General features: G+C 42.4%; 1 protein-coding gene across 9 annotated transcripts in view; it reads right to left on the bottom strand.

Annotated features, from left to right (window-relative positions):
* Positions 1 to 770: 770 nt before the first annotated feature.
* The window catches only part of LOC149124832 (rho GTPase-activating protein 20-like), a 182198-nt gene continuing 163045 nt past the window's right edge, over positions 771 to 19923 (bottom strand). For 4 of the 9 annotated variants that reach the window (XM_089301893.1, XM_089301895.1, XM_089301896.1 and 1 more), the window contains 6 exons: positions 17066 to 17245; positions 13126 to 13262; positions 11738 to 11899; positions 7881 to 7987; positions 6895 to 7090; positions 5544 to 6554 (listed from right to left, as the gene is read on the bottom strand). In XM_089301893.1, the coding sequence (XP_089158019.1) occupies positions 6288 to 6554; positions 6895 to 7090; positions 7881 to 7987; positions 11738 to 11899; positions 13126 to 13262; positions 17066 to 17245 (1049 nt within the window). In that variant the 3' untranslated portion in view covers positions 5544 to 6287. Of the gene's footprint in view, positions 5503 to 5542; positions 6555 to 6894; positions 7091 to 7880; positions 7988 to 11737; positions 11900 to 13125; positions 13263 to 16334; positions 16462 to 17065; positions 17246 to 19923 lie in introns of those variants that run through there. The other 5 variants (XM_089301897.1, XM_089301901.1, XM_089301899.1 and 2 more) reach the window with 5 other exon arrangements.

Consider the following 19923-nt stretch of genomic DNA (forward strand, 5'->3'; position numbering starts at 1 on the left):
CCAGTGGTGTATGTACGCTCTGTGTGTAATGGGAAGTACAATTTGTAATCTCAGTTAACCTGACTAGCATTCTGGCACTCTTTTCCCAGAAGACACGTCCTTCCTGGGCACATATCCAAGGTTCCTTCACAGCTTGAGTGCAGAGGCACTTATTTCTTGAGAAGGAATCACTTTGCAACAAATCGGAACGTTAAAGAGCATGTGAAGTGAAAGGATGCAGGAACTTGCAAGTGCCACCTTGGTGTTCCAGTGGGAGCAAAGAACCTTATTTCACCCAGACCACAGTCCCCTCTGAGGGGCTACGTGAGTATACCTCTAGGAATTCTCTGGTCCCTGCAGGACACTACTGCCAACCCCAGTTCTCATGAACCATGTTCAGCACATGCTTAGTCATGTCACTCCCTCGTTGACGCTCCCGCCATGTGGGAGAAATTCTTATGCAGCTGCACAATCTCCTCTGTGTTCACTCACAGGGCAGAAGGCAAGCGTGGCCGCACCTCTGTTTGGTCCGGTCTTTTTCCCTAGTGGAGGATTGGGGCCTGTCCCATTCAGGGCACTCTTTGAGGCTCATGTTGGGTTCATGTACTCCATGTCAGACAAATCTCAGAGTGTTTAGGCATGCTTTAAGAACACACTCATTCCAGCAGCAGAGATCAAATCCATGACTTCACGTCAGGCAACAGCCATGCTTCGTGGACACGTTTCCCGGGGTTCTGAGACCAGCCGAAGCAAAAAAAAAAAATGATTGTCATGTTGGGTTTCAAACTCCATAGAAAACAAATATAAATGTCTTAGGCAGGATTGGGGAACCCACTCGTTCCATGTTTCAATTAGTGCATCTCTTTTCAGGCGGTAACACTGTAAGTCACAGATGTAATGAAATTTCTTTTAACTATCATTAGTCTATTTGTTGTGCTAGGGAGCCAACAAAGTACAATATGATGCCCAGTTCACTTTCTTAGTAGGGATCCTGGTGACAGTCTCTGTGAATTAATCTTTTCCCTCCTTCACTGCAACTGAAAACCTCAAGTGCCATTAGCCTTGCCCTCATATAATTGGTAAATTCAGTATTTGGTGGATGGCTCCAAGCATTTAGGGATGAAAGGTGAAAATGCAAAACCACCATGCCATCTCTCTAATTCAGTATCTCAGTTGTCAGAGAAAAGCAGCATGTCTGGGCATAGAAATGTTTCTTCATTTCTCCTCTTTATGAATTAGTTTTTATTGAAAAGAGTTCATGGTTTAGCCAAATGCAGGGTTAGCACTTGGATTTTTGCTTTGTGTTGGAGTGAAGCTGCTCTAGGAGTCTAGGCTCTCAGCGTTCATCAACGTTCATCAATGGTAACTGTGTCTATGAGTGTTGCAGTGGTATAGTCTGCTGCAGTTCATAAGGATAGAAGTTGGGCTTGAGCTGAATATGGGTTTCTTTATCTGTATATCTTTGGTGCACCGAGAGTTCAATTTCAGTCTTGCCAGAGAGTGTGACAGCCAGGACCTTGTTCTTGGTGCTGAGAGAGACAAAGTTGACCTCCCCCTTGTCCTACTGGCAAGCCTTGATGATTCCAGTGATTATGGAACCAATTCCTGTGACTCTATACAGATGGGCCCTTCCTCAGGTCATTTCTGTGCTAAGAATTGCCCTTCCCCTTTCAGAAAAATAAGAGGATAGGCATAGATGAAATGAAAAGATCCAGTAATTAGGGAAATGGCCAGTATCCCGGTGAGAGCCAAGGAAAATGTGCCACTTTGCTAACCCACTGTCTTGGCATAGAGACAACAAGGGTGACTCACTCTCTAGGCATTTTATCCCTCCTGCACAGCAAAAGACGACTTCAATCCAAGTTAGGAAAGTTGCTCAACCATTTCGGCAAGTTAGTTCTTGAGGAGGTTTCAAGGAATTTTAGGAAAGATGGGATAAAATCCTCAAAAACCCTGACAACTGTTATTTTCAGTAACTCAGAAGACAGAGGACAAATGACATAGGTGGGCTCATTCCATGCTTAGTCTTGGTCTCCTTGCCCAGTGAAGGAAGTGTTTATGCCAGTCACACTCCCAGACACTGGGTCCAATTCTCAGGTAGATTTTATTTAATCCATTGAAGAAAAATCTACAGTTGTCTTGGGATAACTTTGGAAAACAGACCCTATGAGAGGTCAAGGCAACGATTTAACACCCCAGCATCAGGCAATCATCATGGAGATTTCCTTGAGGTTTCTGAGACCTCGTGAAGGAAAGGAGAGGGAAATACATATCATGAGTACAAGATGCAAAGACGGAATTCTTTTGGAGCTAAACAAAAGATTTTCTAAATTCATTGCAGATATATTATTTTTATTTGAGTAGCACTAGTCTACCAAACTTTGGAGTTACGATTTGAGGTAGCAAACGTGTGAGGATACAGAAAATGAAAGTCTCGGCAAATTGAGTGCTGATTTGGTGTACGATTGTGAAGCAGTCATGATTCCAGCAGAAGCAAATGGTTGTCTCAGTGTTTGTGCCTCATCAGCAATTTTCTTTCAAGGGAATCTGCCCTTCCAAGGCAGAAACTGAAGATGTCAAGCTAGTTAGGAAACACACATTCAAACATTTGTGAAAAAGAAGCTCTTAATGTCACATTAAAAGATGGGCAGAGAACATAAAATGAAATCCTAAGTAATTCTGCTAACTGAACACATCCAGTGTTCAGAATGCAGAGGTCAAAAGACAGATGTGGGCCCTGGCCAGCTCGGGCTTGGCATTATTTGCCAGTAGACGATTTTGTTCAGTCACCACATCTTACACTGTGCCACACTCCAAGTGAAGTGTGAACTTTCATGTTGAAGGAAAAACAAAACCTATCATAGTACATTTTCCAACAGCAGACCCTTCTCAACATCAGATAACTGGTAATGAAGTTATTCTGAATCCAAATACGATACAAGCACATGAAAGGAGATACATGCAAACATGCATTATGGGAAAATGCTGTGTGAACTTCCTTTTGCTCAAGAAAAAAAGATTCCTATTCTAAATTCTCTTACATGTTTCCTGTTTGTCCTTGGATATCATTTTGAACTGTAATTTTCCTTCCAGAAAATATAAGCACAAGAAAAATAAAGGCAAACGGCATAGTCAGTGTTCCCGTGGAAGCCAAGTCAAGAAAAATATGAAGTCAAAACCATTGCCTTAGTTTGGTAGTCACACTGGTCATTCTCTAGCAAGAGAGTTATTAATGGAGGAGTTCAATTCCAGTTAGGAAAATTATACATTTTGGCAAGTTGGTTTGTAGCAGGCGTTCAAGGCAGTGCAAGGAAGATTCAAGTACATGCTTAGGAACCACACCAATTGTTCTCTTCAGTAACTCAGAAGACAAGGTTCAGAAGGCACGCACAGGCCAATCTGAAACTCGGGCCTAGCCTTTTTGCCAAGTGGAGGGTTTGGGTCAGTCACATTCTTTGACATTGGATCCGATTCTCGTGTTGGTTTTATTGATTCCACTGTGGAAAAATCTAAAGCTGTCTTAGAATATGTTCAGAAAACAGACTCATCTCAGTGTAAGATACAAGTAAAATCAACTCTGAAATCTCAACTTCATGTACTCATAAAGGGGATTTTCCTGAGGTTTCAGAGACCTCATGAAGAAAAGAAAAAGAAAACGTACTGGGGGCAGCCAAAATAGCTCAGTTGGGAGAGTGTTAGACTGAAGAAAAGGAAAATAGATACGATGAGAACCCACTGCACAAATTGAATCATTTTTTAGAATTGTTACTAATATAAAGAGAACAGATTTCGTGTATTTCACAGCTACAGTTCTAAGAAGAGAATCATAATTCCCCCCTCCCCCTCTCACTCTCTCAACCCCCTCTTTTCTTCCCTACTTTTCCTTTAAGTTTTACAAAGAAAAGCTTTCAGTCCACTCTATAGTCACAGGCTTAATTTATCACTAACCATATATTCAACAAGTAACAAAGTCGGAAGACTACAGTTCCACACAAGTATACACAAGGCCTAAGAAGAGCAATCATATCACAAAGTATCCATTTTATTCCTAAGTATTTTTTGTATTCTACATCACCTGCCACACAGCAGAGAAAATAAATATATTTGTCTTTTAGGGACTGGCTTGTATCATTAGGCTTAATGGTCCCCACTTGTATCCATTTCTATACAAAAGACAGGATTTCATTCTTTTCTTTTTATGGCTGAGGAGTATTCCACAGTGTGTATATACCACATTTTCTTAATTCCATTATCAGTTGATGGATATCTGGGTTGACTCCACATCTTAGCTGTTGTGAATTCAGCTGCAATAAACATGGGGGTACAGATGACACTTCACATGCTGATTTCATTTTCTTTGGGTTCATTCCCAGGAGTGGAATGGATCAGTCATATGGTAGATCTATTTTCAGATTTCTGAGGAATCTCCATACTGTCTTCCATAATGGTTCTACTAGTTTACATTCCCACAAGCAGTGGGTTAGGGTACCTTTTCCCCACATCATCACCAGCATTGATTGCTTTTTGAGTTTTGGATGATAGCCATCTAACTGGGCTGAAGTGAAAAATCATTGTGGCTTTGATTTGCATCTCCCTGCAGACTAGTGATCCTGAGCATCTGTTCACCTGTCTATTGGCCATTTCAATATTTTGAGCAGGAAAATTCCTTTCTAAATTCATTTCAGGTGTTTTATTTTTATTTAAATTCCACTTATATACAAAACATGAGAATTACTTTAAGAGGCGCAAAAAGGATAAGGACAGAAATACTGAAAATCTATCTTGAAAATCAATGATTGAATTTTGCAACTGTGAGACAGTTACAGAATAACTGGATTCAAAACGTTTGTCTTAGGGTAGGTGCCTCGTGGGCAATTTTCTACCAAGGAATTCTATCCTTCCAGGAAAGAAACTGAAGATTTCAAGCACATCGATAACAAGGCGCAAACCTTTTATAAACTATCCTTTGGCGTTAGGTGAAAGGAATTTTAGGGACATTTAAAGGAAGCACGCTCTTGGTACTCTTCAGTAACTCAGATTGCGAGGACAGAAGACGCAGGTGGTCCCTTTACAAGCTCAAGCTTGACTTCTTTTTCCTTTGGAAAGTTCTGGCCAGACACCATACCTTTAATGGGTTCAGACTCCGGTGACAGTGTCATCTTTTCCATTGACGAGAAAACAAAAGTAGTGTTAGTCTATTTTCAGTCACTTTTCAGTATCTGATTGCAGGAGAAGAATTTGTTTGGAATGTAAATATCATTTGCTCCCAATGTGGGTTTCTTTAAGTTCTGAGACATCATCAAACTAAGTATATCAAAGTATGTCTCTGAGAAAATGATGCCCAAGTTGAATACTCATTGTGAATCAAACCAATTCTTGTTTTGAATTGAAAGTTTGAGGTTTAATCCTTGAAATCATTTAAATGAAGAATCTTGTACTTTGGAAAAGTACCCATTAGTTTTCCACAGGGAGCCAAGGATAGAATAACATCATTGACTCATATTGGAGATTGTCTTGCAGTTTCTGAGACATCATGAAGACAAGTTTATGAAAGAACAATTAATGAAAAAATGATTTATAGATGTACTACTTTCTTGAGCAAAACAAATCCCTATCTTTCATTTATTCTAAGGTTTTTATTTTTAACTTTGAGTACTATTTATGTACACAACATACAAAGGTGACACGTTGGTACATGAAGGCACCAAATTTGGAACACTGGCAAGAAGCCTCTATGACATGAGGTCTTTTCTGTTCATCCCTAACACTATTCCCTTTCAAAGGGTTTCAAAGAGCACTGGGACTTGGGATGTGTCAGCTACCACAGAGTACCAAGCCTCGCCGATGCTTCAACAGGAACACACTGATTATATGGGAGAGAGTAATTCAGAAGTGTATGTGGAAATGCATTTCAAAGAATGAACTTGTCTATGCACACACTGTTTCTAGTTGTATCATAAATACCTATAATGAAAAAGTGTGCATTCATCTGAATATGTTTAGCAGCGAAGTCACATACTACTTTAAGTCCACGTTTCCTCAGCACATGAGGCACTCTCATTTGTAAGGGCTACACTTACATTTGGTTAGAAAATGGTTCCATAGACTAGATCAACACACGATCTCTCTGATGCACACATCATTTGCAAGAGTGGCGTGGTAAGTCAAGTACATCATCTTATCTGTGCTTTGGTCTCAGGACACCATAAAACCTCCTGATCTGTGCTACCCTTGTGAAGACAGAGCAGGTGGAGTCATGGGAGGGGTGGCATTACTCTTGGGGTTAGCCCTGAGCTACAGGACATCACTCAAGCTTCTCCTGTGACACCTGGCAGGCTTGCGGTCTGGTTCTTAGCAAAGGAGTGAAATTCTCCCAGAGAACCTGGCACGCTGGCCCTAAGATCCCACCTCAGGGAACTCTCACCTGGGCTGGCAGCACTCTGCCCCGCAGTGGCGATGACTTGCCGGGTACTCTCTCCAATGTTTCTTTTGGATTTCATACAGCTCTTCTTAGACTTCTGGTCAACTGCAAATATTCTGGGATAACTTGCAATCAGAAACTCCACGAGGGAAAGCTGTGACACAAAAGGATGAACATGGGGTGCTCTTTTCCACTTGGCCTATTTAGGAGTCACAAGTCCTATGTGAACCGTGAACATCACAAAAATGTGAAATTCTGGATTCTAACAAAAATTTGCACTTGACGGTAACACATACGAACCAGTTTTATCTCATAAATGACAGTTACACTTCCAAGAATACTATGTAACTTGTCCAAAAACATTTCTCATTAGAAGACCAACATATTTTGTGGCCTAGTTGAATGGCTAATATTTTGATATCACTCGCTTCTTTGGCAAGAATGCAAATCCTGACTTTCACTTTTCCAACACAAACAAACAGGGTACTCATTACCTTTCTCCTTATTTCATCTTCGAGGGCTGGGCTTCTTGAAGTAGATCGCCAGACACACAGAAGGCTCGGGGTGATGCACAAAGCTAACTTTGATGTAGTCATCTGATTGTATGATGCATTACATGAGATTGCATATAATGATGAAAACAAGTGTCTTATGAGAGCTGTGTTAGTTCTGGGCAGATGGGCTAAAAGCCTAAACACAAAAAAATGCAGTCTTATAGCAAGTCATTTTCCTCAGGAATTTGTAGATAAAAAAAAGGAAATACAGTAGTTTTAATGCCATTGACATAATCCAATGAAAATACAGACAAAAGGAGCTGTAAGTCTTAAAAAAAATTCCTATGATTTTTTTGCTGAAATCACAATGTGTTTTCATTTGGGATAACTTTGTAAATATCTAATTGAACACAGGTATATTAAAAACAGATGTTGTGTTACAGAATGTTCTCAGGTGAGAGCTTACTGAGGAAATTCAACAGCAATTAATTGAAAGCATTGCCCTTCTTTGAAAGGTAATAGTACAAGAATGCTGCCTCAAGACAAGAGTCTAAAGCAGTGATGGAACAAACACATCCCGGGCATGAATACATACAAAAGCGCTTGACTGACTTCAATTCTATAAGCACACACAGAGATCTGCACTTAGTTGCTTCTGACAATATGACGGTCAGACCAGTGGTCAACTGTTCTTGTAGCATGTCTCTGACACCAGCGGACTTCCTCCCCACCGATGTCATACATTCAGAATGTGTACAATATCAACAACTCCATAATAACATTTGGGGAGAAATAAGAACTCAATGACAATGGTAGAGTCTACATGTCTTCTGATTCTGGCTGTGGTGTGTGGGACTACAAGAACCCTCTTCACAATGTGCACTCTTCTAGTGGTTCATGCTCGAGAGCAGAAAATCTTTTTCTCAGACTATGTCGGTTGCCTTCTGAGGCATGTCTGGAATGCAGTACCAATTATATAGAATCACCTCTGGATGTCTCTGGCCTCCTCGTCATTCCCTTTATCAAGAACATCCAGCCACTGATCATAGAGGTCGGTTGAAAAGAGAGTGCCAGGAAAGGCTCGAAGACACTCCTTATAGAGATTAAAAAAGAAGTTATATCAATTTGTTGGCAAATATAGACTTGAGAAATTACAAAGAAAACATTTAATTGCAATATTTCATTTAATCTCCGCTTTTTCTCTAGACGTTCAAACTGTGACCTCCATAGAGTTTGGCCTCTAATTCCCACCATTGTGTACATGCAGAAACGGGTGCTTCCATTTCTTCTGACTTACTCTAGAGGTGTACACAGTCTGAGAAGTTTTGGAAGGGAAGAAAAACCTCATCTTATTGTCTCAATCATCTTTTGGAGGGTAGTTATTATGGCATAGTGGATTAATCTGCTGCCAGGGATGCCATCAACTCTTATCAGAGGGTCACTTCAATTCCTGGCTGCTCTACTTCTGATCCAGCACATTGCTAAAGTGCCCAAGAAAGCAGTGGGTAACTGCCCAAGTACTTGGGGCTCTGCCCTACTTCAGAGACCTGAAACAAGTTTTCGGTTCTGGCTTCAGGTTGGCCCAGCCCAACCTGGGCCACTCAGAAAACATGTGGAAGATTGACATCTCTGTATGAGCATGTGTGTGTGTTTGTGTCATTGTAAGCTTATTTATTTATGTAAAAGATGGAGTTGAAACACACACACACAGAGGGAGAGAGGGAGAGAGGGAGAGAGGAGAGAGAGAAAGAAACAGAGAGACAGTGAGGGAAACAGAGACAGAGAGGAATCTTCCATACACGAATTTACTCTGCAAATGTCCACATTGAATCCGGAAGCCAGGAACTCCACCCAGCTCTGCTATGTGAGTGGCAGGGACCACAGAATTTGGGCCATCTTTGGCTGCCTTCCCATGTCCATTCGTGGTAAGTTCAACCAGAACCAAGCAGCTGGGACTCAAATCAGTGCACATACAGGTTGTCTGTGTTGCAGGTAGTAGGTAAATGCACTGCGCTACATTGCCAGACCCATACGTGTCTCTCTCTTTCACTCTGCCATTCAAATATATAAAACAAATCTATATAGTCTTCTTTGCCTATATTTTAGCAAAATAGTACAAACTGACAAATCTGCTTATGGGTCATCCTAAATCATATTATGCACTGTGGACATGTAAACATACATACTTCACATTTTGATTTCAGACTAATCCTTTTAAGTCTTAGCAGCAAAGGTTCCGAACCAAATGAACTAAATATACACACATGTACTCACAGAAAATAGGAAGTAAGGACTGGACATTTTGACTATGTCTGTTCCCTGGGGCAAAATACTCTCCTAATAGCCTCATTCTACTTTCCTTTTCACTAGCTCATTGATCAACTCTTTACAAATATAACCAGAAGATGGTGGGATTTATATTTCCAGTTCATATCCCCTTGCTAGCTTTCTTTCCACTGGTCTCACTATATGGCCCATGACACTTTTCAATAGCAGTGAGTGTAGGAAATGCCTCTCAGTAAGTGTTGTGTTCATAATCCAGACATTGCTCACTCATTCTAGTAGTTCTTGAGTAGTCATTTATGTCATATCCAGTTTGGACTACTGGGGATAGAACAGTGAAGAAAACGGACAAAATCCAAGCCCTCTTATACCCTGACTATGTCACTGGCGTCCAATACTCTCCCACTGTAGTTACAGCCTTTGACTGTTTCCCAAGGAGTATGTCCAGTATGTGTGGAGCTCTGAATGATGGGGAAGTCTGGGATGGCTCAGGAGCAGCTTTGTCTGCTGGGTACTTACTTCCATGCACGTGGGGTATGTGTCCTCTCTTGGCTTTCCCTGTGCTGCAGGATGACTAGACGGGGCATGTTGTGGAAGTCACACTGTGAGCCAAGGAGATCATGTGAAGACGATTTGCTGTTGCACCTCTGCTTCTAGGGAGCTCAATGGCAAATCCAACTCCATGACTGTATTTATGTTTAGCCTGGACCAACTCTCCAGGTGATTCCCATGGTATTTATCAAAAATCAGACTCCAAAGTCCTCAGAGGGGTAACCACTATATCTTGTTGAAAAATGACATCAACTTCATGTACAACAGAAACAACACAAACATGTGACTGTCTAACCTAGTGTATATTTTTATGATCTGAGTGATGTACGTGTGGGCCCGGAAGTCATTACAGAAGTGTAACCATTTAACATGTGGCCAAGCATTGATGGAGGGTAAGGAAAGAGCAAGTGTACTGAGCGTTTCAAAGAATGTAAGGATATTTTTTGTAGTGATTACGGCATTGCCAGATTTTTGTTTCACAGCTGCTGAAATGACCAACAATTCAATTTTCCCTTACAGAAATGTACCTGGATACTTGTGATTTTACCATACAATTTTGAAATACATGTGTATTTTGCATCACCTTGGATTTTAGAATTCTTTGCTCAGGGATGGCACTGTTTCGCAGCAGGTTAACGCCTTGGCCTGAAGTGCCAGAATCCCATATGGTATGGGTGCCGGTTCAAGGCCCGGCTGCTCCTCTTCCGGCCAGGTTCTCTGCTATGGCCTGGGAAAGCAGTGGAAGATGGCCCAAGTCCTTGGGCCCCTGCACCCACGTGGGAGACCCAGAGGAGGCTCCTGGCTCCTGGCTTCAGATCGCTGCAGCTCTGGCCATTGCGGCCAATTGGGGAGTGAACCATCGCATGGAGGACTTCTCTCTCTCTCTCTCTCTGCCTCTCCTCTCTCTATAATTCTGACTTTCAAATAAATAAAAAAAGAGAATTCTGTGCTCAATGGGCAGAGGCACAGAGAGCGAGACACACATGCACATACACGCACACTGTTCATGAATGAGGAAGAGAGACAGAGAGAGATCCTACATAAATGAATGGCTGCAATATCCAGTTCAGACCCTGGTTGAAGCCAAGAGCATCATCCTTGCCTCTCACATGGGAGGCAAGAACCTCAGTACCTTGGCCATCTTCCACTGCCTTCCCAGATGCATTAACAGGATGCTGGATCAGCAGCACAGCAGCCAGGACTTGAATTGGGGCTCTGATATACGACGCCAGCATTCCAACCCCCAGCATACCCTGCTATGCCAAACACAGGCCCAACATTTTAAAACTTCTAACCTAGCTTTGCCTGCTGCAACACTTTCAAAGTCAGATTCACAAGCTGAGCTTTGTGCTGGGGCTCGTTACTATGTAACTATAACTAGGAGTATTGGCTTAAGTACAATGGAAATGAACATAAGATGCCAACAGTAGTCAAAATGAAGGCAGCTCCAAATAGCAGAGTCCTGACACCACGTGTGAAGCAAAGGCATAAGAGACAGGGGAAAGAATGGCAATGAAAAGAATGGAATTTTCTTGGCATTTGTATGTATTTTTAATTCACTTTAAGAGCAATGTTTGCTTATTGTGGAAAACACCTAGAATGGTTTTCAAAATTTCAAATAAAGTTTCTTTGGGAAACTCTGATGTCATTAGGAAGACACTGTCAAATCTGGCAAATGCAGGAGATTTGTACTGGCCAAAATTCTATATGAATAACCAGGGTTTATTTGGAAGATGCTTGGGCAATTATAACTATGCTAGCATAATTCTACATGGAGCATTCAGATGAGGACAGCAAGCATGGAGTCTGAAGACTGGGAAAGCTATCTAACAAGCAGAGTCTGTCCAATGAAGGGAGTAGCTGCCTACAACCTGGAGTTTCTGATGTGTTTTTCAGTTTCTCAGACGCTTAACTGATTAGGCCTACTGCTCTTCTTGAGATGTCACGAGGAATGAAACCCATCACACAGCTTCCATATTGTGCATAGATGATGCCAGAATCCCCCTACCTTTAACAGTGTTGCTAACACAAGTGGCGATTCATTGCCCCAGTCGCCTCTATCTCCTGTGTTAAATCTTTCCTTTAGGGCTATAAATGACTTTATGTCACCAACTTTTTGAAAAATATTCTCTGTCTTTGGCCCTTTCTGCTTGATAATACGAATCACTTCCTGTGGAAAAGAAAAAGGAAAACTAATTAAAGGACATTTCATATCCACAAGCCCAGAACAAAAGCTAGCCCCCTGTAGAGAAGAGTATGGGAACTGACACAGCAGCAGCTGAAGTGAGGGAAGAAAATTTTGTTCAGTGTCTCTAAATATATGTTCAACCCATCCATCTGATCTGTGTCCACCCACTAAATTGTTTTGAATGCTGGCTTTAACCTAGTTTCCTTTTCAAGGAATGAAACTTGTACACCAAACTTCTCTGCTTCAAGCTTTTAGTGAATCACTCTCTCCTGTTTTACCATGCTGTTCTCATTATTTCCTAGTACTGATGGCCTTTCCCAACTAGGAAAATCTCGTTGCCACACTTGTTGCCAAACTTGTTGACTTTCATGTCCTTCTGCCTCATCTTCATGCCAAGAGGGGAACAGGAGTGTCACAGTCAGGTATCTCCAGGAATCTGTCATCTATTAGGTCCCTTACTTTTCATGAGACCTTGGGCATAGGACATCACCTTACTCATGCTTTCCTTTTATCCATGAATGATGTCACAGTGATGAGGATCCTAGCAACTCCTTCAACTTGTGAATGCTGCAAGGGCTGGGGCACCATCTAGCATGGAACTAACTTGATACATTCCTCCCCACCTCGCAAAAAATGCCCTACATCTAGCATAGTGTATGTAGATGTGCTGGACAATCAATGTGCCAACTCTTAAATGCCCTCCTGGGAAATAACATAGGCCACGTTCTGTGGCTTTCCTCTGACACATTCTCTTATGATAGAAGGATACATAAATGGCAGGTGATCCATCTAATCATCTGAAATACAAACCACGCCCACAGTGAGGGACGTTGAGTTCTAAGTTTGAGTCATCTAGACAAAAAGGAAATGAAGGAACACTTCAAGGAAGAGGCTAAAAGGGGAACATGGGGGGATGTCGACTCCAAGAGATTCAGAAACATTCCTTTTGCTGTGTGTGAGCAGGTGACTGGGTAACATCGCTGAAACCAGCAGAATAAACGGAACGGTTCTTTCTCCTGTTGCCTTTGAAGTAAGACCACGATAACTGAGCTGACTGTTCTTCTTTGAGGTCACATTAAGAAGGCATGTCAGCCAAAGCCAGGGACTGACAAATGATGGCCTCATTTGAAACACTTTTGGATGATGACACCAAGCCCTCAGAACGCTCACTCCTGAGGAGGGCTTCAGAAGATCAAAATGATACCTACCCAGAGTGTGAGGGTCAGGTCCTCAACACCAGACACTCTCAGGAGTGTTGGCACCGAAATAGCAGGAGGGGAGTCCTGGGGCAGGTCATTATGGCTTCTGGTAATGCCCCAGCAAGACAGACAGTTTGTGGGAAAGCCTGAGGAGAAAGTGAGACCATTAGCTGTAGAGGATCATTGACAGATTCTGTTTCCACCCTTTCCATTTGACAGGTGACTGTTTCCAGCCTTAGAAAAGACAGAAACTGATCCATTTGTGGTGTACAAGAGCTTACGATCTGAAATTGGCTAGTACCATCCACGTGACGTTCATGAACTTTTCTTCCCAATTTCCTATAAGCTGGCAGTTAGAATCAGGTGTTTAGCCTAATTGTTAAGATGCCCTAGGCTCATATCAGAGCATCTGGACCTGATGTCCATCTTTGGCTCCCAATTCCAGCTTCTTGCAAATGCAGGCCCTCTGAGGCAGTATGCATGGCTAACAAATTTGGGTTCCTACCTCTCACAAGCACAACATGGAATAAGTTCCCAAATTCCAGCTCTAGTCCTGCCTGTCACAAAGGAGACATGATGTAAATACCAGATTCCGGTTCTGTCCCTGGCCCATGGCCACGGCTGACATTTAGGGAGTGAATCAGAGGATAGGAAACTCAACTCAACTCTTCTCTTCTTTTCTCTCTCTCTCTCTCCTTCTCTTGTGCATGTGTGTGATGGTCTCTCAAATCAATCAATTCATCAACCAGAAATGAAATATAAAGACTTGAGGAAGCTGCTCAGGTTCAATTCTGGCAGTGCTACCTACAGTTTTTGCTTTTTATTTTTTTGCATAATGAGACACCTCACATTGAGTTATACACATCCTCTTAAGTTTACCCAGTGGAGTCAGGTGTCAGAACTCATTTGAAAAGCAAAAAAATACAGTTGACATTCAAACTAAGTGGAGTCTCATAATCTACTTCATGCTAAGTCACCTTTCCCTATGAGATTTCCTGTTTGGTAGTCTGAATGCCCAACCACCAGCAACTCACTCCCATCAAAGAGATCTGCACTTCATGACACAAGCTCCCTGATATCACTCAACCAGCCTCTACCTCCCTCACTCTTCAGGGTTACAAAGCTTAACCTGTTCCCCAGGTGATTTGATTTCACCTTCTTCACTTGGTTCCCAAATGAGTGGCAGGATCCCGTGGGGCCTTGTTCCTTGTGCCACCCTGCCAAGCTATACAGCCTATATTTTAGCTACCCATCAAGCTCTGCCAACTGAACGCTGAAGAGGAATTTTCCACAGAAAAGAGGATCACCAAGGAAAACATGAGTTTGGAGTATCTACTGCTCAGCTGTGCACGTTTTCTTAAGAAGGCACCTAAACTTTTCTTCTTAAATGACCGATTTATGCTGAATATCATAAAAGGCACCAGAGGAGTCAAGGTGCAGTGTGATAGACAGATGGGTGAAGTTGCCAAAAACAATCTGTTTTTGTTTTTTTGTTTTTTTTTGTTTTTTTTTTTTTTTAAGATTAATTTTGACAGAATTACAGAGAGAGGTAGAGACAGAGAAAGGACTTCCATCCACTGGTTCACTCCCCAGATGGCCACAACGGCTAGAGCTATGCTGACCCGAAGCCAGGAGCCAGGAGCTTTTTCTGGGTCTCCCACATGGGTGCAGGGGCCCAAGGACTTGGGTCATCTTCTTCTGCTTTCCCAGGCCATAGCACAGAGCTGGATCGGAAGAGGAGCAGCCGGGACAAGAACTGGTGCCCATATGGGACAGCTGCGCTTCAGGCCAGGGCTTTAACCCGCTGTGCCACAGCACCGGCCCCCTCCCCAAATATCATTCATCAGCCATCTTCTTGGCATTTCTGGGCCCCTGAATGCATCACCATCAGACAAACAAGGGAGGGCAATCCTCATGGTGCTATATCACTGAGGAAGCCAGGATAGGCTCCAAGATGTGCCACTTCATCAGCCAGTCCAGTTACTCAATTCTTTGGACTTTCCTTTGACTCAACTTGTTTAAGAATGATGCTATCTACACCTCATTGCACTAATATAATGTATTACTCAGCATGGCACACAACTCATCACAACCGTGAAGAGAATTACTTTCTTCTGTAATCATTTACAATCAAATGGTGTAAGGGATCCCACACATCAGTTTCCTCACCCTAAAGTAAACTTTATCTCCATTCTCTTTCTGGTTAGTTAGTACTCTCCAGATAGCATGCAGTCACAAAGTAATCCAACACCAAGCATTCAAAATTCCACCTTTTAAAAGGAGACAAGAAAAAAGCAAATGCCATCTCAAATGCAGGAGGCTGCTCATACATACTACCATATCCAACTCTTTCTTTAAAACAGGCAAGAATACATGGTTTAACTCGTGCGCAACCTGGTACACCTAGGACTCACCTGATTTCATTATTTAAAAATCTATTGGGACATAATCCACTACTTAGTTGTCACACAGCTAAGCAATGAAGCATCATGCTCCATACCTTGATATGAATCTATACATCCAGAACATATGGGAACAGAGAGAGATGAGTGCCATTACAATCTTTCTCAAACAAAAATACTTTCGGTGCTTAGCTGAGGCTTTCATAAGGTACATTATTTACTGAGAGCGCATGCTGCTTCTGTGACCAATGGAAACAGCAGCCATTTTCCATGAGACACGTTGCATAATTCAACAAGCTCACTTCAAAAACACTGAGCCTTTCTGACACTCCTGGCGATACTTCTGGTGGTGGCATTCTCTTGCCCAAATGGGGGTTGTGGATGTTTACAAAGTTCAGATTCACAATCTTGCATAGGAGCAACATTTATAGAATATTGCTATATGCTCAAAATTACGACCAAAAACACATTTATAAGCTATATAAATCACAGAATATCCTCACAAGAAAAGTACGAACACCATTCACAGTGGAAATCATTATATTCTTGCCACAATATTTCCCACCTTACTAAAAACTGTTCTTCAGAGAAAGGTCTCTCAAAAGAATATTGACAAGTAGGGAGAGACTGGAAAGCAAAAAGCTGAAACATCCCTGATCGTAACTGTTCAGTCCATGTCTGGTCTAGATATGCATCTGAAGCCAGGAGGAAGTCAGCATGCCGTGGGCATAATGAAGAGATCAATTCAGGAAGCAACCCCCTAGCCACTTCAGCCCAAGCCAGAAGAGATCCAAATTCAATGCCACAGTTTCTCACCATCCTGGAGATCTTCCATATAAGGTAAGTCTAAGGCATGCAGTACATTGATTACTTCCTGCTCTCACTCCAGGTTCAGGGTTACCCTCTGGAATGCTTAGTCTTCATTTCCAGGCCTTCACACATGATGCTCTTCATTGTAAAGATTTATTTGTAATACAGAATAACACACAGAGAAAGACATCTTTCATCACTTTGTTTTTTTCCCAAATGGCCACAACAACCAGGGACAGGGCTGGAGATTAGAACTCCACCTGGGTCTCCCACATGCGAGACAAAGGACCCAGGTATTTGGGTCATTTTCTGCTTCCTTCCCGGGCACATTCTGATAAAGCCAGCGAGCTTCATCCGAACTGGGAGAGCCAGGACTCAAGCCAATGCTCTGATGTGGATTGCAGGATGCAGCTTAACCCACTGTACCATGATGCCAGGCCACAAGAAACTTCTCTCTACAGACACATAAGTTTGTGCATGCATTATTTTATGGAGCAAATGCTCAGGGTATCCAGAGGAGACAAAAGTTCTAATGTAGAAGAACCACCACAATCCTCCTGGAAGTGAGATGGGTTCTGACTTTGAACAGTTTCTCTAAGCCTGGTTCTTGGTGAGTACTGGGTCCCTGTACTTATGCACACCTCCTCCCTCATGGAGAACAGCTCTCTGTCATGAATTTTTTTCTCAGGAATGCATGGATGAGCAGAGAGCAGAACCCTGCTGGAAATTAGACTTACCGCACCGGCGCTGCCTTTTAGCCGTGTGCCTGGGCTTCAACACGAACTGGATCCCTCCATCAGACAAGATCTCCAGAACGGGATCCTCCATGCTCAGGGCGGAGGTGGACTTCCCCGGTTCCTGATTATGAAAGGCAGCTCGATGGTAGCTTGCTTGGATAGCATATGGACACTCATGCCCTAGGCAGAGAAAAATCTCAATACACATCAGGCTGATGGTGACAGGTATGATCAAACATGCCTTGTTGTCAGTGTGGGTACAGCACCGGGGACAGCTCAAGTTCTCCTGGGGCTTCTGCAAGGAAGAGAGCTGTGTCTTGGGAGTGAGCATCAGGTGTGCTCTCTCTGGGGAGGCACTGCATAAAGCAGGCACCCAGGCAGAGGACCTTTCCAACGCAAACAGAAGTAGTAGCCCATTGCCTAGCTTAGAAGACCAAGATCCCTCAGTGCACTGCACACTGATGACTTGTTATTTCCGTTGTAAAGTAGAAGGCCTGCTAAAATCTGCCTTGACTCCAACTAGATTTTTAACGTCCTCATATGAGTAAACATGAGTAAACATCAGTGGTCTGCATTTTTTAAATGATTGGGCCATATATGTCATGAGTTGCTGTAATCTAGAATCTCTCTCCCACGATGTTAGATCATGAAAAGAGACTTCATTTCTCTGTCAGTTTTATAGCCTGTGATTCTCAAGAGCACTGGGGCCATGGTCTGCTGTTACACTTCCCTCCTACTTTGGCCCTCTCGGGAGCCCCTCACAGCTCACTAGCTGAGGGAGTGCTGCAGAGTGTTAGAGACCCAGAGCCATCCTACCAACTGATGTTCACGGAGTACATGTAATGTCATTGCTTTCCTCTCTCATTTTTAAATTGCTGGCAACCCAAGAAATTCTCAAGATCCTCTGCTACTGGTGGGTATTAGCAATTGGGATGTCCATGAAGACACCCCTGTCCCACATTGGACCACCTGGTTTGGTCCTTGATCATGGATCCTGACTGAAGCTCTCTGCAAATGCAGATCAGACCCTAAGATGCAGAGCTGTTGTCTTGAACACTGATGTTCCTGCCACTCACGTGCAAGACTGGACTGATGACCTGCCTTCTGGCTCCTGGCCCTTGCCCTAGGACACCTCCAATCTTCGTGGACCTTTAAGGATAGAACTAGCAATTTAACATTCTGTGTCTATTTTTGCCTCTCAAAAACTAAACTTCGAACATGTTTTCACGATTCTGTGCTGTCAAAGGGATTTTCTTTTCAACAACAAAGTGAAAGCTCCCTTTATTCAATTTCTGACATATTAGTTAAATTTTCCATTTCATGGGACATTAATACCCTGTTCAGAGCAAGAATTATAGCAACTTGTCTCTTTCATGGTAAAAGAAGCTTCTACAACTGCAATATTAACAAAACCAAACCATCGGCATAACCAGGACAGAAAAAGATGATCAGGAACTGAGAGCATATTAAACACACATCCATAAGGACCGCTAGGAGTCACCAACGACAGATACACTCTTAGGATTTCTTGGAGCCAGTCACAGTGCATGCCATTGTTCGGGTCCAAATCATCCTCCAGAAAAAACATTTTACATAAACAAATGCCATCTACTCAATAAATTCATTTACAGTATTTGATTTGCACACTAACTCTACTGCTATCTTTATTTTAATTTTTTTTTATTTTTTGACAGACGGAGTGGACAGTGAGAGAGAGAGAGAGAGACAGAGAGGAAGGTCTTCCTTTTTGCCATTGGTTCACCCTCCAATGGCCGCCGTGGCCAGCGCGCTGCGGCTGGCGCACCGCACTGATCCGATGGCAGGAGCCAGGTACTTATCCTGGTCTCCCATGGGGTGCGGGGCCCAAGAACTTGGGCCATCCTCCACTGCACTCCCTGGCCACAGCAGAGAGCTGGCCTGGAAGAGGGGCAACCGGGACAGAATCCGGCGCCCTGACCAGGACTAGAACCCGCTGTGCCGGCGCCGCAAGGCGGAGGATTAGCCTAGTGAGCCATGGCGCCGGCCTCTATTGCTATCTTGTTACAAAGATGTCAAAATTAAGGAGAAACATCATAAAATAGGTGGTTGGCTTTTGTCCTCAGATGTATTTAGCAATTCCTGAATTTTGAGACTGACAAAGTACATTCAGAAAGAACAGAAACTTTATTTTCAAATTTTGTAAGTGACTTGAAAACATTATAAATTACACATTAGTTCCTTTACATGACTGTTGAAAGAAGAATAGGAAGATTGCCCAGGTAAGTAATACTGTTTGATTTTCATAGAAATCACCAGCATTATATTACAAAGTCTATGACAAATAGTATGCCTCCCTTCCTTTCCAGGGCTTGTTTCTGTGAGAGACACTGAAACACATGATGATTCATGAATGGTCTCTTCTTTATATAGGTTAATTCAACAACTATTTTAGGAGAAGTATAATGTTTTTATCAACAACCTCAAGATCAAGTGCTAGAAAATTCAACAAAAAGAATGGCTGAACTGTACATGTTTGTTAATCAAAAAACCTTTTAGGAGTTTGAATGTGATTATCTTAATTTTTAATCATGCTCAAATAACTTCTTGACATAATTTCACAATAAATATATATGTGTTTGCAGATGACATGCATGCATGTATACACACACACACACACACACACACACATTCATAAACACAGGGGAACCAGAAACTCCACTAAAAGACTACTGGAACTCATAAGAGAGCTTTGTAAAGTTGCAGGATATAAAATCAATGCAAAAAAGTAATAGACTTTGTGTTCCCAGACAATGCCAAGCCTGACAAAGAACTGGTAAGATCAGTCCCATTCACAATAGCTACAAAAATGTCAACACCTT

The sequence above is a fragment of the Oryctolagus cuniculus genome, chromosome 8 (assembly GCF_051225735.1).
Source record: "Oryctolagus cuniculus isolate XC-2025 breed Fujian yellow rabbit chromosome 8, ASM5122573v1, whole genome shotgun sequence".
Taxonomy (NCBI): domain Eukaryota; kingdom Metazoa; phylum Chordata; class Mammalia; order Lagomorpha; family Leporidae; genus Oryctolagus; species Oryctolagus cuniculus.